We start from the raw sequence: 17,435 nt of genomic DNA, 5'->3' as shown, positions 1-17,435 counted from the left end.
ATAAAATCTCTTGTGTGTATATGTATATGCACATGTATATGGTATACATATAGTGTGTGTATGTGTGTATATATATATATATATATGTGTAGTATTCATGTATATACATATATATACACACACTAGGGATTTAAATGTAAAATAGAAGTATGAAATATGAAGTAAAGGGTATATGCCATGGGAAACAGACTAGAGTCTCCTTTACTGATCACCCCCATAGTCTCACCATTGCTTCTCAGCCTCTAATATGTATTGACTGATGTCAAATATATGTGTGTATGTATATACATATATGTATATGTTTATATTTATATATTATATGTATATATGTATATATAGATATATTTAACATCAATGCATATATAAACATATATCTGTATATATGCACATATATGTGTGTGTTGGCTCTATATTTCTCTAGCTTTGAATTATGTCTGTTGTCTAGAAATAATTAATGACAGCACCCCTGCTTCTAAGATATGTTGAATTTTGATGATTCCGTTTAGGAATATAAATATATATTTTAGGGAATAAACAAATCAATACAAAAATGTCATTCTTGAAGTTATAACTGTTATTCCAAGTGGTAGAAGTTTGAATATACTGACACTTAGAAGTCAGAAGAGGACAACAGTGTGGGTGAGGTTGGTGAAGGCTGGGCACTAGACAGTGACTAGAGCATCAACCAGGAGAGTGTGTGCTATATGGAAATAGGAATGTGCTACAGAGTTTGTGGGGAAAAAATAATGACTGCTCTTATGGAACACAAACATTTTTGATGAATAGTAAATTTTTAAAAGTCAAATGATCCTTTTAGCTTAATTTTACACTCTTATTTCAAAGAAATGTTTGATGCCAAGACCAAAACAAGGCCCCGTCCATACCCCATGTTAGCTTTGTGTGCCTTTCTATAGTCTGTGTCACTCTGCCCAGAGTTCCCTACTGTCGTATCTTACATCTGGTCCATGATTCAATTCTTCTCAACTGTTTGTGAACCTTTCCCCCGGGTTCTCATACCAGCTGATATTAGTGACTTGGTACAGTTGACTACCATTGGTAACTACCCTGCCTTCTCTATGTCCTCTTTATCGATCCCACATCTTTACTGTCACAGCCTGTTTTGTGTGATGTTTTTAAAATTTTTATATACTAAAGTTGAGAAAGTGTTTTTATATTTTTTTCATATCATTTTGTTACCCACCACAGTTCTATGATACATTGACAACTGCTGTGCACGGAGAAGGTAAAGGATGAGATGCAATACATTTGATAAAATCAATTTACCTATCATCTATAAAGAAAAGACTATGGTGTCTCTAGCATGTGCTAGTATTGCTACCATCACAAGTCAGTGTCCAAAGGCATGTGTTTCTAGAACACTGTTCTGCTAATGTGTATAACTATTGTGCCAGCACGAAACTATATTTATTGCTATAGTTTCAATATTGAAATATGGGTGATATAAATACAATTTTTTCTTCTTAATAAACACCAATTGAATTTTCAAGGCCTTTTTGGCATTTCCATGTAAATTGTACACTTAAATCATTAAATTTTGCAAAATCATCTTATTCAGATTTGATTATGATTGTTTTAGATCTGACTCAACTAGAAAAAACTCTTATCTTGGCAGTCGTCAATCTTTGAACTATAAATACGGATAGACTTCCATTTGTTTAAGGCATTTACTTTTACATTTCCTGTGGATAGAATTGCCCAGAGTCCAGATGACTCTGAAAACTGTGAATTCTCATCCCTTCCCATTCTCAGACCCTGTGATCCTCTACTAAAAACATTTGATTCTTTTTCAAAGGTTATTCTCCACACAGAGCCAAAATTATTGAAGAGTTATCTGCTCTAGGATAGTCTGTTCTTACTACGAAAACAGGACCAGTGCCCTTCTTAAACTTCTGTAGATTATGCTAGGAGAGAATAGTTCTTCTTATACCAATGTGTAAAATATGGATTCTTCCTACTTAAGGTAACCCAAATTGCTAAAGATAAAATAAATCCAATAGGAGGATGTTCAAAATGGACCGTGTAGTGGTTCTTTTCAAATGGAATAAATATTAGCCACATATGTTTTAATGAGTAAATATTATATTTAATAACAATGCCATGCATATATAATAAGTTGCCCATGAATTTAGCACATATTTTAATACTAATGCTTTTAAGTACAATTTTATAGTTCATATCCCAGTAATGTAATGAGTTCCCCTTAACCAGAATTCCCACTGATGACAGCTTAGATGTCATTCATTATGACTCTGCAGGCTCTTTTGTGGGTGTATAGGTACACACATGTTATTGGCATCTCTCAATCACTTAAACTGACTCTCCTTTTAAATTGTAAATTCCAGATCCTAGCAGTTGTAACACCAAAAAATCAGTCAGCAGGGCTTCTGCCTTCTTTGACTAGACTTACTAATCGCAGTTGAACTCTGTGGGGACAAAGTTATTAGCTAGCGCTTGACTCTAGACACTGAGATTCAATTACTGGCCAGCAATGTTTAGAAGCACAAGCCCCAGTAATTAGCAGCAATTTTTTGTCTCCTCTCCGCACAGCGTGTGAGCAGTTGGCTCTAGCAGACACAGAAGCAAAACATAAATGAAAGGAGCACTTATTTATCCTGAATCTATAATTATTACTGAGGGTCACAAAAATATCAGCAGTTGGTACTTGGAAATTTTGACACCTAGAAAATAGGGCAAGTGTTATTTCTAGAAAGGAGTTATGTGAAGAATAACTTAAAGAGCATAATGTAGATGGTGTTCTTTACAAAGAGTCAAATACCAGCTGCCTGTGTTATGTATTCAAGGATAGCTACTGCTAGAAAGGACAAGTCACATCACTTTATTATTAATACAATAAGCAGGCTAATATCTGGAGAGATGATGGAACTTGTGTCTGAGGTCACACAGTCAGTTAGAGTCCTGGCCAGGCCTGGTCCTCCAGTGATACAAACACTACCAAGTTTCCTACAGAGGGATTTCAAATTGGAAGTGACACCAATTTGCTAATATTGTTTCTAGTAATATTCTTCCAAATTAAATAAAGATGGCAATGGTCAAAGTAGATAAGGCTAAGTCACTCGCATGCTTCTTTTTAAAAACTTGAGATCCAGGTATAGGGTAAAATAAGGGGAGTGGATGGGTTTTGTTCTTGTTTGTTTTGCACTGTTGTTTCGGTTTTGTTTGCTTGTTTGTTTGCTTGCTTTTTGAGACAGTGTATTTACTCCTTACCTCTGGCTGTGTAATTCACTATGTAGATCAGGCTGCTGGACTTGAACTCATAGCAATCTGCTTGCCTCTGCCTCCCAAGTGCTAGGATTATGTGAACTAATAGGCTAGGCTGAAAATTTTTTAAACACACACACACACACACACACACACACACACACACACACACACGTTGGGAGAAGGCAGAGAGACTGAGACAGATACACACAAAATATTAACATAGAATAGCAGGATTAACATTGGTGCTGGATTTGGAAATGTTTCCTCTTGACTACTTACTAACAAGGTGAGCTTAGGCAACTCATAATTCCTCTCAGTCTCATCTGTTAAATAGAAACAGCTATGAATGGAAATATTAGTAAATAAAGTGCAAAGTTGCAAGAAGAAAATGGAGTGACAGTCTAAACTCCTTTGTCAACTGTATCACAACAGCCACATGCCAATTAATATTGTCTACATAATGTTTTGAAGGGTCTATATTCACATGTATACACCTCCTGAATGTTGACATTCCAACCCTCAGTGGTGACTTCTAGTGAATGTGGTCACAGAAGTCGTTCAGTTTTTGTCAGTGTTTTCTTTAATATTTATTTTTATTCAGAGGGGGGGAGGGGGAGAGAGGGGAAGAGGAAGATAGATAGATGGATGGATAGATAGATAGATAGACAGACAGACAGACAGACAGACAGACAGAAAGAATATAACCACACATACAGGTCAGAAGAGGTCATCGGATTTCCTGGAGCTGAAGTTACAGGTGGTTATGAGTGGCCTGATGTGGGTGCTAGGAATTGAACTTGAGTCGTCTGGATGAGCAGCAAGCACTCGTCACTTTTGAGGCAATACAGCCCTGGATTCTTTCATTTTTTTTTTTAAGTGCTTAATATCCTTGTTGCAGCAGCTTAACTTTTATGTCCATTAATTTGGTTCATAAAGTCTGTCTTATTTCTCAGTTGTGTGAAATTGGGGAGGATTTTTTTCCCAAAACATTATTTGTTTGCTTTTATCTTTTTTTCTTTCTTTTTTATTAGATATTTTCTTCATTTACATTTCAAATGCTATCCCCAAAGCCCCCTCCACCCTCCCCTTGCCTTGCTCCCCAACCCACCCACTCCCACTCTCAAATCCCCCTCAGCCTCAGTTTGCCCTTCTTTAACACAGAATCATGTGATGATTAGATGCAGCAATAATCCCTGTAAATTCTTGAGTGCTATTTCCTGAATATTGGTATTTGTGTTTAATGCTCCCAAGATGATATGCGAATGGTATCTATTGTGGCTGGAATGATTATCTCAGGCACAATGCAGTCTCATGGTTCATTTATGGGACTAAGTGCTAGGACTTGTTTTCTTACTTTCTCAGCATAAACACAATTGTGATATTTTTCTTTATTGGATTTTCTTGGACTCATTGACCTTGGGTATGCTGAAGTTTTTATGCTAAAATCATATAAATAAAATGATGCTGTTCTTTTGAATTTTCTTTCAGGCAGTGTGCCTTGGATGTAACCTAAACTGAAGCCAGTAGTGGCTCTGGCATAATTTTTTTTAAAATACAAGCCATTAGGGCAGGGAAGATGTCTCAGTGGTTAGGAGTACAGACCAGTCTTGCAAAGAGAACTCAGCCTAAGTTCCAGGCACCTCTGTTAGGTGTCTTACAACTGCTGTCAACGCCAGCTCCAGGGGCTCTGATACTCTCTGCAGGACTCTGTGAACAACAGGCACACATATACACATGGTTAATAATCAAAATAAATCTTGAAAGAGAAGCTTCACAAAAATACTGGTAAGACTAGAAATAATACAGAAGTTGAAGTGGTCTGTCTTAAACACATGTGCATAACACTTAATGAACTCAGGAAATCATGTGTGCACACACGTCTATATTATATTGTTAGTAAAGAAGAGGTCCTGAGTTTGAAAGGTAGTGTTAGGGACAGTGGTGAGCTGGAGGTAAAGAGAGAAATGTGAAAACAATGTGAAACTGGCTCTATAGAGAATTAACATGTGTGGCTTGGAAATTTTTGGCTTGGAAGTATTTCCCAGCGTTGAGTCACTTGGTAACACTTCCTGCTGTGATGGCCTCTAATGCTGGGGTTTTATTGGACAAGATTGCAAAATAATAACGGTCTATTTGTGTGACTTGATGTCTGCTGTGTTTAACACAGATTATAAAAAGAGAAAACCATGGACACTGGAAATTATGGATAGTTTCATTCCCCCTTATTCATTTAAATACTTGGTTTTTGAGGTTATAATTGCAGCATTTCTCCATTTTTTACCCCCCCTCCAGGCCCTCACCTAGACCTCTCCCCACTCTCTTTTAAATTCATGGCCCCTATTTTCACTAATTTTCCTTGCATGCATATGTATGTGAAATATGTATTAAATATATAACAATATATAGGAAACACACACACACACACACACACACACACACAGTTGAGACTTCACAGGCCTTTCCTTTGCACTCTGTCATGTCCATTGGTTCTAAGTATATATGGAAAATAAAATAGAATAGGGTGGATTAGTATGAAAAATAAGATTGAAAAGCTGTTGTGTACAAATTTTATTTACACCCTTTGTGCAAAGAGCAAATTACAAATGTGACTTAAACCTTTTCTATAATGTCTAGTGTGGTGGCTTTGCATGGTGAGTGCGGTGAGCAGGAAATAAGAGAGAAAGGGGAAGAGAAAGAAGGGCAATTGAGAGAGAATGAGAGGGGGAGGAGGAAGGGACAGGAAGAAGGAGAGGCCATCCCTATATTTCTTGCTAACCTTCTCATTCACAGTAGGTAGCGCCCACACTTTACCAACATGAAGGGTCCCCCTCTCTCTGTTCTTCTTCCTTTTCCCCTTCTTTCATCTTCTTCCCTACTGACATTCCTTCCTTCCATTTACTTTATATTTACCCTATTTATGAATTCCTCAACCAGAGAGGATCACCTAATTTGTAGTACCACCCCTGTTCTTCTGCAGCTTGGAGGGTAGAGCAAGGCTGCCATATCTGAAAAACTCACTAATTTCATCATTACAATCCACACATCTAAACATATAGAACAGGCAACTACAACCAGACAGCGTCGAGTAATGCATTGGGAGCTCACAGCCTCTGATTTGTGCAGGATAATGTTTAGTGAGTAATCCTTTACAGTTGCTCGGGCTGAAATGGTTTGGGACAGCCAGAATTAGAATGAGACTAAGACTATGGGAATTGATATGAACCAAAGAGTCAAAGCAGCCGGGTCCCAGAAGAGTCAGTGGGACCAGGGCACCGAGCTGTAAGTTCCCAGTCAGTTCCTTGGACTCACAGATCTGGAAAGTGATGGACCATTTGAGAGAAAACACCTCCATCTCTCTACAAATTACATAATGCTAAACCCATGTCATTAAACCAATGCTTCCCCTCCCTTTCCCCTATTGGATTTCAAAGTTCAGTACACATTCAAATTATTCAATTTTGATATCACTTTTATGATCAAATGTCCTACTTTGGAAATGGAAAGCTCACTTGGCCATGTTCCCTGTTAAGTTTAAGAAGCTTTTATCATTTAAATAAATTAAACCTTCCAGCAGGTTCTGCAGAACACAATGAAGCGCAGAGGAGAAAAGCTTAAACGAAATAAACCTCTTTGCTGATATAGTGCAGGCTATTATGCATGGTACTGATAATGTGTAGCAAGAAGTGTAGCCTGATGCCCGAGTTTCTCTTTATAATTTTATTTTTGATTTTGTGTTGTTTAGTAGAACTTTGATTTACTGTTGGATAAAAGATGGCCCTAGAGTACATCAAATACAAAATTATTAATACCGAGGGGGCTTTTAAAACTGATTTATTGTAATACTATGTTGATAATCATAGCTTTATATTTTTCATCATTTGAAAAATAATGATCTATTTGTGGGTCATCTTAATGCTGGTTTTCTGGACTAAACAGCATTATTTCAATGGAATACCTATGTAAAAGTAATCTATACAGTTTATGTCAAACTATTAGGATGCTGTTTTCTTTCTGTGAATACATACTTATGAAAAATTCAAGAGCATTTTGAGGAATCTTACTGTTTGCAGGTTTTCTCTGTGACCAAGAAATAGCAGTCAGAATTATTTTATCCAAACAATGCACGCTATACTTAAAAGGTTTTACAAAATAAAATCTATCAGTCTTTCCATTATATTATTTACTTGAAACATTTCATTATGGTCATGATAAAAATGTCAAGATAAATAGTTCCACCAAATGGAGCATTCAGTAGAGTTAATTAGAGAACGCTGCAATGCTTCTGTAGAATAATTACCATAGAAATATAGATTCGGAAAGTTACCTTCAAAACTGTGAGAACTTAGAGGGGAAGGTTGGTATATGCAGTGTTTTTGAAGTACACCGAATTACCTAGCTAGGCAACCCTGATGTTGTATTTTCTTATTTCCCAGTTAATGCATTATTTCTGGCATATGATGAAACTAGCAAGAATTTTCTTTGCATTAAGAGATGAATCTACTTAAGGTAGAACCCAGTAGGTGAGCTTTTAGACTTTGGAAACATAAATTCATTTCTTCCTTTTATGGACAGTTTTAAATTTCTCTGCCTGTCTTTTCTTACCTTTCGTGAAGAATACTGAGTAGTGTCCTAAGCTAAGAATTAAGCTCATAATAGATACTGTTATATCCATACAATGAATAAGAATCCTGAATAAAGAACCTTTAAAAGTAGATTTTTGGATCAATTTTGAATTGACGCTAAATGGCATTACTTTGTTAACACAGAGGGCCAGTTGTTAATAATGATACAGTATCCAATTCAAATAAGGAGTCAGTAGTAGACACAGTTATCAACAGTAAGATACACAGACTTCATAGGTGCAGCTTTCCTGTCCTGTCTAGAAGAGACTGTCTTGCTGGCACCATCTATCTTGCTCCTCTGGCTCTAACATTTTTTCTTCCTTGTTTTCCGTGCTGTTCTCTGAACCTTGGTTAGGATTATGTTTTTGATGTATTGAGTGGGTCGATCATCCAAATGTCAATTGTTTTCTGCTTTTGAACCAGTGTGGATTAATACATTGGTTTCTGTATGTTGCAAAACTAAGCTTCTTTGATGAGGAGTAAGAACTACACTTACCTGAATTCTCACAAGGCCCCACTGCCATGAAGAATTACAGGCTGCAGTGAGATGGGTTTCAGCATTTGCCAGGAAAAAGTACCCCTGATAGGTAGCGTATTTCAAGAAGTCAATACTATATATATATATATATATATATATATATATATATATATATATATACTAATGAGAAAAACTAGACAGACTCATCAAGGTATGTGTGTATATATACATACAGATAGATAGATAAGTACATATAAACATATACATGTACATACACATATATACACATACATTATATACATATACATATACATAGTGGGTATGTGTGTATTAGTGTGTATGTGTAACAATAACAAAGAAAAAGAGGTCATAAATTTGAGACAGTCAGGCAGGAACACAGGAGCAGTTGGAGTGGATGGAAATGATAGAAACACAGAACTCATGTACGAAATTTCAAAACAAAAATTAAAATAGAAAAAAAAACAGTTATTATCGACTAATTGTTTAGACTATGGAAAATAATGAGAAAAACCCTATTATTTGTAGTACAGCCTATCTCAATTGTATTTTGTGAGTATATAAGGTTGTTGCATTTTGAAATAAAATACAGATTTTTAAGTGGCTAGAGAGATGACTCAGTATTTTAGAGCACAAGGTGCTTTCTCAGGGGATCTGAGTTTGGTTTCCAGAACCTATATGATACATATGGCAGTTGATCAAATCCAGGTGCCATTGTTAGTATCGAGGTTTTAGTTTCAGTTGTATACTTTGGGTGTGGGATCTCATAACCCTCTCCTTCCCAGCCTGCTTTCACTGGGCTCAAGACCGTGAGGTGCTAAGGGACAAAGGTGGCCTGGCCTATTTCAGTACCTCAGGCTTGTCTCTGAGGTTTGGAAGGCTTGCCGTTGCTAGTCAGGGTTTGGGCTGTAGCTGGTTGCTAGTTTTCTCCATGTGTGGATTATTTAAGGGTCTGAAAATCCTTGGTAGCAGATGTTCCACAGGATGTGATAGCTCTTCTTCTAGCATTCACTGCTTGTTCAGTGTCTGGCTTTCTGAGGAGCTGAAGTCACAATTCCTGAGCCTATGTTGATCCACCCAATCTTATGTAGCCTAACAACAGAAGTAAGAGTTGGGGAGTTAAGGGAGGGAGTTCAGCCTCCAAAGGAGAGGTGCTGTAGCTTTCCTTCCCCCCGCCCCACAACATACATTGCTGCCTCAAGAGGGGAAGTAGTTTCTGATGCTCCTTCAAGTCTAGATGAAAAGTCAGGGCCAGTATTGATGTTCAGGTTTCCCCAAATAGGGGAAAGTAGGTCTCAGTCCCTCAGCCTCTGCAGTAGGGGAGATTGAGGAGCAGCTGTAGTGTATGGTACAGGACTCTGCTGTCCAACATCCCAAACTCCAGCTCTCCTTTCTCAATTCGCTAATCCAATTCTGCTTCCTTTGCCTCCTGATGCCCATCGGAGGTCTGGCGTTCTTCCAGGACTCTCTTTGCACTAGGTATTTTGTTATCTGGACCCTTTGTTCTCAAGTAATATTAGCAATCTGAATACCTTTGTCTGTTCGTGTCAGGGGGTGAGTGTGAGCAGCTGTTGGTCTAGAAAGCTAGAAAAGACTTTTTTTAAAAAATAAGTTCATAGGTGTATTGCAGTCCCATACTATTCACATCCTAAACTTGGTAAGCACACAATAATTGTATGCAATTGCTAGCCATTATTTTAAAAAAAAAATTTTTTTTAAAGTTCTTAGGTTCAGATGTCCATGATTATCGATCATCAGACATACCAAACCTTTCAGTATGGAGTTTATAAGCTGAGAGGTAGATGGAGATGTTTCAGGGATGGCAAGACTCTATGTTAAAGTAAACTTTTATGTAAATCCAGATATGTCTCAATGTCCCCTACTCAGGTAACTGTGTGCTTGTTTAGTATGAACCACACATTGTGTGATTGTTCTGTGTCATGTATGACATTCTTGTGTGCCAACCACCTGTTCTGCATTGAGGTTTGAAATGAATTCCCCTTCTCCTAATGCCAAGCATCATACTCAGGTTCTGTCTGCTCCAGGCTGAGTAATCACCGATTTAAAATAGTGACTTGGGGTGAGTTTGATGGGCATGTGGTGAGTCATTTATACCAGGGTCCTTCTGTCAACCCAGGGGACCAGCACGACTGGAAGAAAACAGTATCCAAGTTTTCCTTACTGGCATCTGTCTGATCCCGAAGGGCATTAATACCCTGAAGGCTTAGTGCTTGCTCTGTTTCCTCAGGAAGGATAAGAACTATGTCAAACCTTAGGAAGATTTCTAATTAAACTGCTGCAGGCTTGATGCCAGAATTGGAGATTAGTATTATATCTGCTAAAACGACCTGATGTCTTGTGCCACCAGACAGAAAAACATATGGGAGACTTTCTGTGTAATTATCGAATCTATAGTATTTACTTATTTTAAGATACAAATTATTACTACTTGGTAGACTGACTTGAGTGCGTCAGTCTAAATTTAGAAAATGTGCACAGGAGGAAGATTCCTGCTTGCTTGGCTTTGGGCTCTTCAGCTAACAATGGTCATCATTAATATTTCTTTATGATATAAAATCTGTGAAATGTATATTACTCCTGGGTGTTGCTGAACCTTTGAAAGGTAACAAAAAGTGGCTATAAGTTGGAGGTATTTTGAGTTCAAGGAGAAAGAACCAACATATTTTGAGGGTCTTTTATGGTTTGGGATTATGTGCTTCACATGTATTTTTACTCTTAAACATAACATGGGGAGGATGGGAGAAATAAATGATTTTGCTTTGGTGGTAAAATTGTTTGACTCTGAAAGTGCTGCACATGATGAAACTCTAATTTTCCTCACAGATATTTTAATTTTAGCTTATTTTATTTACTGTGTCTATTTTTATGTATGTGAGTACACTGTTACTGTCTTCAAACACACCAGAAGAGGGCATCAGATCCCATTACAGATGGTTGTAAGACACCATGTGGTTGTTGGGATTTGAACTCAGGACCTCTGGAAGAGCAGTCAGTACTCTTAACCACTGAGCCATCTCTCCAGGCCTCTCCTCACAGACTCTGCCTGCAGTTTCTTTTGTCTTTCAAGAATCTGAGGAAAATAAACTCACTAAGTTAACCTCTAACTGAAAATACAGTTTGTAGTATCTCATATAGCCAATAATCTTTATTACCTTTGAAACTGTGTCACCACAATTTCTTCCCAACATTTTCACAAGATTTTAATAGCACACTGATTTACTGAGGGATGTCCACCTAACATCAAACATACTATATGTTGAATTTCATATCTAAAATATTCAGAGTTTTAAGATTTAGAATTCTATCTCAATCAAAAGTGTCATATGAGCAAAATTTATATATTTGGAACATTTCAGAGATGGAAATTCCAGTGTTTCTGAGGTATCTAGTCAACAGTAACTTTAAGGATCTGTGTTGATCTGTCAGTTAGTTCTTAGAAACTTTTCCTTACAGATTCCTCATATACATAAGGAATGCATATACTCTCCACCCAACCCTTGCTGTGCAACCTGCTTATCTCCCTGGAGAACTTCATACCTTTTCAGTATTCATGAAGTTTGGAACTCCTGCTATCCTATCCATTTACAGAGGATAATAATAATAATAATTAAAAAAAGGGGGGTTGAAACACACTTAGAAAAGGAGAGACCATACCAAAATGATGATATGTCCCAAGGAAATGTAAGGAATATATATTTGTATGTACACAAATGCACATATACTAATATATATGTGAGTGTACATATATATTAATATATAGAATACATTTTTATTTACTCTTTTAAGTGGGGACATGAATTACTTTTACACTGTTGTTTCAACCACCTTTCCCCTCTGGTGTGTAAGAGAGTAGTCAGTCAGTGTTCCTGTGTTAGATTTTGGGTATATTGAATTGTTATGTGGCAACTGAATTAATTTCCCCTTAGGAATGGGGCATGAGGCATGTGTAGATGTCTTCATTGTAAAGTAAAGTGCACCCAGCACAGTGTCACATGATTATAGAGCCATCTGCTTCTGTAACCATGGTTTGCTCATCTCTCCCCTTCTCCAGATCATCTTCCGTAAAATTAGTGATGTGAAGAAGGAGGAGGAGGAGCGGCTGCGGCAGAAGAATGAGGTGACTCTGAGCATCCCCGTGGACCACCCAGTGAGGAAGCTCTTCCAGAAGTTCAAACAGCAGAAAGAACTGAGGAACCAGGGCTCTGCGCAGAGTGACCCTGAGAGGAGCCAGCTTCAGGTAGAGAGCCGCTCTTTGCAGAACGGAGCCTCCATCACAGGTACCAGTGTAGTCACCGTGTCACAGATTACCCCCATCCAGACATCTCTGGCCTATGTGAAAACCAGCGAGTCTCTTAAGCAGAACAACCGCGATGCCATGGAACTGAAGCCCAATGGTGGCGCTGAACCCAAATGTCTCAAGGTCAACAGCCCCATCAGGATGAAAAACGGAAATGGGAAGGGGTGGCTGAGACTGAAGAACAACATGGGGGTTCAGGAGGAGAAAAAGGAAGACTGGAATAATGTCACCAAAGCCGAGTCGATGGGGCTCTTGTCGGAGGACCCCAAGGGCAGTGACTCAGAGAACAGTGTGACCAAGAACCCCTTAAGGAAAACGGATTCTTGTGACAGTGGCATTACAAAAAGTGACCTTCGTTTGGATAAAGCCGGTGAGGCCCGAAGCCCTCTAGAACACAGTCCCAGCCAGGCTGATGTCAAGCGCTCCTTCTACCCCATCCCCGAGCAGGCCTTACAAACCACACTGCAGGAAGTCAAACACGAACTCAAGGAGGACATCCAGCTGCTGAGCTGCAGAATGACTGCCCTGGAAAAGCAGGTGGCAGAGATTTTAAAACTACTCTCAGAGAAAAGCGTACCCCAGACATCTTCTCCAAAACCCCAAATTCCACTCCAAGTACCTCCCCAAATACCATGTCAGGATATTTTTAGTGTCTCAAGGCCTGAGTCACCTGAATCTGACAAAGACGAAATCAACTTTTAATATATACATATATACATATATATTTGTTAATATATTTAAAACAGTATATACATCTATATACATAAGTGTGTATATATAGTATATACATATATATTTTCACTTGCTTTCAATATGATGAACACAATATGGATTTTGATATGTACATACTGCATGTCCAGCTGGATTCTGGCCTGCCAAAGACAATTATTCAAAACATAGCTATTGCTTGTACATTATGCAGTTGACTGCATGCACACTTTACATTTATTTATAATCTCTATTCTGTAATAAAAAAAAAGTATGAATTTTGTTAACTAAGGCAATGTAATCTTTGAAGAATCAGGGTCCAACCTGCCAATGTTGCCATGACAAACTTGATCTCAGGCTGAGTATATTGATCTGTCATTTCTTCACTATTCTGTTTAGTTAAAATTATAGATTAATGTGAAGGGAGGGTTCGGCTTCTGAAGCTGTCAGACCACTCTACAGTCTCATACCATAGGGTACTTTTCTGTAACTTAGTGTTAGGTTCCTTTTCCCTACAGGCAATGTTTGCTCCATTGAGATGACTATTTCGTTGCCTACATCTGATGCCACTGTTGGATATTGAGAACTTATTGCTATGGGTTTTGTGCATGAACTGCATTCCCACTCAATGACGCCTCTCCTTTTTAGCATTGCATTAGATAGTAATCATTAGCTCTTATGTAAAGAATTCCCTGCTCCCTCCGTCTTGGAGAATAACTGTCATCTTGGGAGCTGACTTGATCAACACCATAAATACTCAATTGTTAATATAGTGTATATTATCATAGAAACACTGCACCACAGGGTATACGGGCCTCTTAACAATATGTTAGATATGTCGATTGTCCAAAGGCGATGAATGTTCTACATTTGTATTTCCAAAGCTCGTTCAAAGGGGGATGTTGAAAGGCTCTTAGCAAAGAAACATATCAAAATTTTAACTATTACTGATATATGATTTTTTAAAAGAACATAAGCAATTAGATATGTTTTAATTGCACATCTGTGACTTAGGATGAAATCTGGGTACAGAAATGATGACACATGAGTTTTATTGTAATGAGGTTAACTTAACTAAATAACCAATCTAGAAGGGAATGTTAAAGTTGCTTTATTAAGATAACTGTTTTTGTATGACTGTATTCTGAGTACAGTTTCCCTGAGCTCTTTTGCACACAGTTGCAATGCTGGCCTTCTGTTAAGTTGATACAGTAGACCACTATGGCTCAGGCAGATCCATTTACAAAAGGCTTATGAGGCTAAATGTCATAGTCTTTCAGGTAATAATTCCTCTTCTGAGAAAGTGCCTACTGTCAACCAAAAGAGAAGTCACAAATGTTGTGTTTCCTATATTTAGGCCCTTGGATAACAAACACTCAGATTGAAATGCATACTCCTTTTGAGAATCCGTGGAAGCATTTTCTTATGATTTCAGAATGTTTTCTGGAGTTCTTCCTGGGGGGTGTGGTTTTCAGTTGGTGAAGGCATAAAACTTAATATCGAAAATAAGAAGCTAGCGTTTGCATTACCCTGAAAATGTATGTCAATCTCTTGTGTACTGGTAGACTACTAATATATGCATTATATATGCATATATACATATAGAAATGAATATACAAAAGATGGTGACAAAATCAAAGAAAATACTTTGCTCTTTCATATGCGATTTTATGTGCTTTTCTGTATCTTAGTCACTCTAAAATTATAGAAAAAAAGAGTTGCCACAGTCAGTCTGGAAAGGTACAAACCAGTACTGCTTTTTAAGTTCTTCACAGGTCCCAAAGATGTACCCCTTTCTTCTAGGACTCTTGGGCTGTGTGTTCGGCACTGTGGCTTACAGTTGCTTTCTTTTCCATTACTAAAAGTGGACATCTCCAGGGTTATGTGTCTCCTTGCTCTGCTAAGATACCTACCTACCACAGGCAAAAAGAAATGAAATAATTACAGAATCGGCCTTAGAATTGAGGTTTGAGGGCTCGTTTGTTTTAGCTTTTGTATTATGGAAGATATCTTGACCTTGGCTTCTTATTTGTCAGAGTCAAGTATAGCAAATACCTTCAAAGCTGAATGATGATAAAAAAGCATGAATGCAGAAATCCCTGTTCTGACTTTAGCTACATTCAAAACTAACAGTTGGTCTGAAGCCGGAAGAGGGACACTGAAACAGAAACTGGTTTGAAGTGTGACTTATGCCATTTCCGATTAGGTTTACAAACCTTTGCCAAGATGTGACCATGGCCCAGATAGAGTTTTAGCTAACAACCTACAACATTAGTCATAATGAGATTTCTATCTGAACATGTTTCCGTAGGTGGGGAAGAAACATAACGATTTAGAACTGTGCTGGGCCCTCCATAGGAAGCTGAAGTACCAATTGTTTCCTTTTTGGTGCAGTTCCCACAGTGCTCTTTTCTAGACCCCTGTCCTCTGCGTGCATGACACGGCGTGGTGCTGAATGCACTCTGCACATATCCAGCCAACACTGTAAATAGTCTTAGGTTTCCAGATTTTAAAATTCTTCACAGTAGAATTTAGTCAGATTTTAATGAAGGGAGAACACTTGCTTGCACCCATGTGATAATGATACAATCACATTCTGTGTGGCCTCAACCAACACACAGACAGGGCAGGCTCTTTGGGGGACCAGAAGACTGCATGTTTTATTCCTACACTGGTGCTCTTGGTGCATCCAGAATAATATTGTTTTTACTATTATACTTCTGAACAACATACTAATAGCACTAAACGGATATGTATTTGAAATGCAAATATTTTGCAAAACAACCTATACATCTTTAATTCTCGTATAATAGTATGAATATATAAGATCAGACACTGTATTCTGGACGCGTGGTTGTGACATGACAGCAGAAGGCAAATGCAAACAGAATTGTGATCTTTCAGTCAAAGCAGGAAGGTTAGCTAACTTGAGTCTGGATAACATTACATCTAATATGTTCTAGTAGACAGAAGAACTTACAATAAAAGGCAACTAGAAACCCCAAAGTTAGAAAACAGTGTCAGAGCTCCCAATGTCTCCCTTTTACACGAACAACCTTAAACTAGTTCAGGATTAGTGGTTGAATTCACACCCAAATTTTATTGTTTTAAGGAAACTTTTTATTACAGTCCTGGTTACAGCTCTTTTTGTGTACGAGACTACAAAAGCTCTGAATATTAAGAAAATTGCCTACAACTTTACATAGGTCCCAGGACAGAGAATAAGAGGATGTGAGGTTTTAAATGGCTCAGAACAAATGTCTATGTAATACTATGCAGTACTTTAACGAAAATATTAATTAACACAGCAAACTAAAGTGTCTTTTGAAAATTAACTCAATAGAAATCCAAATACAAGTAATACAGAATTTGAGGAAATATTATTTCCCTGTGAGACCCAGAAAACTTTCTCAAATCTTTTGGAAAAAAATAAAAACTGTTTTTTAAGTTAGTGTTTAAAGAAGTGACTGGGATTGCATAGCAGCTGGCACTGGTGATTATAAATTAACATGATTTCCCCTTCCCTTTCCTTCCTCCAAACCCATCCATATTCCCCCCTCCTTCAAATTCATGTCTTCTTTATTTTCAGTAATTATTATTGGTGAATTTTGTTACCTTATATAATTGTCTTGTTAAAGCTATTTTCTCTGAGTCTTTTCATTTCCCCCCGAAGTTTCATGTAGATAATGAGAAAATGTCAGAAGCCACCACACACAGATACCATCAAAAGGAGTATCTTCTTAGGTGAACGGTGTGCTTTGGGATCTTCAGGAAACATATGAGTATTGCTCCTGGGATTCTGTTGGAAAGAGAGAAAAGAAAGTATGCTTAGATTTTGAACATCCTTAGATGAGTATTGGATGCTAGCACACACTGGGATGAATATTGGACACTGTCTGGGATATTGATCGCAGCTCTGTCAGTCTAGAGTTTGGGCAGTCAGCTGCCTTTACTGTATTTCTGATATCCAAACAAGTATTAAAACAAAGACCAAAATTACTCCCATCTTATATCAAGCTACAGTTAGGTCAAAGGAAAATAAGCCACA

General features: G+C 37.8%; 1 protein-coding gene across 1 annotated transcript in view; it reads left to right on the top strand.

Moving 5' to 3' along the window:
• The window catches only part of Kcnh5 (potassium voltage-gated channel subfamily H member 5), a 273,990-nt gene extending 259,674 nt beyond the window's left edge, over window positions 1-14,316 (top strand). Inside the window, exon 11 of the mRNA XM_021201919.1 lies at window positions 12,434-14,316. Within this exon, the coding sequence (XP_021057578.1) occupies window positions 12,434-13,381 (948 nt within the window). The 3' untranslated portion in view covers window positions 13,382-14,316. The remainder of the gene's footprint in view (window positions 1-12,433) is intronic.
• Window positions 14,317-17,435: the final 3,119 nt, after the last annotated feature.

The sequence above is a fragment of the Mus pahari genome, chromosome 7, assembly GCF_900095145.1.
Source record: "Mus pahari chromosome 7, PAHARI_EIJ_v1.1, whole genome shotgun sequence".
In the NCBI taxonomy this organism is placed as follows: domain Eukaryota; kingdom Metazoa; phylum Chordata; class Mammalia; order Rodentia; family Muridae; genus Mus; species Mus pahari.
This window is presented reverse-complemented; position numbering and strand designations above follow the sequence as displayed.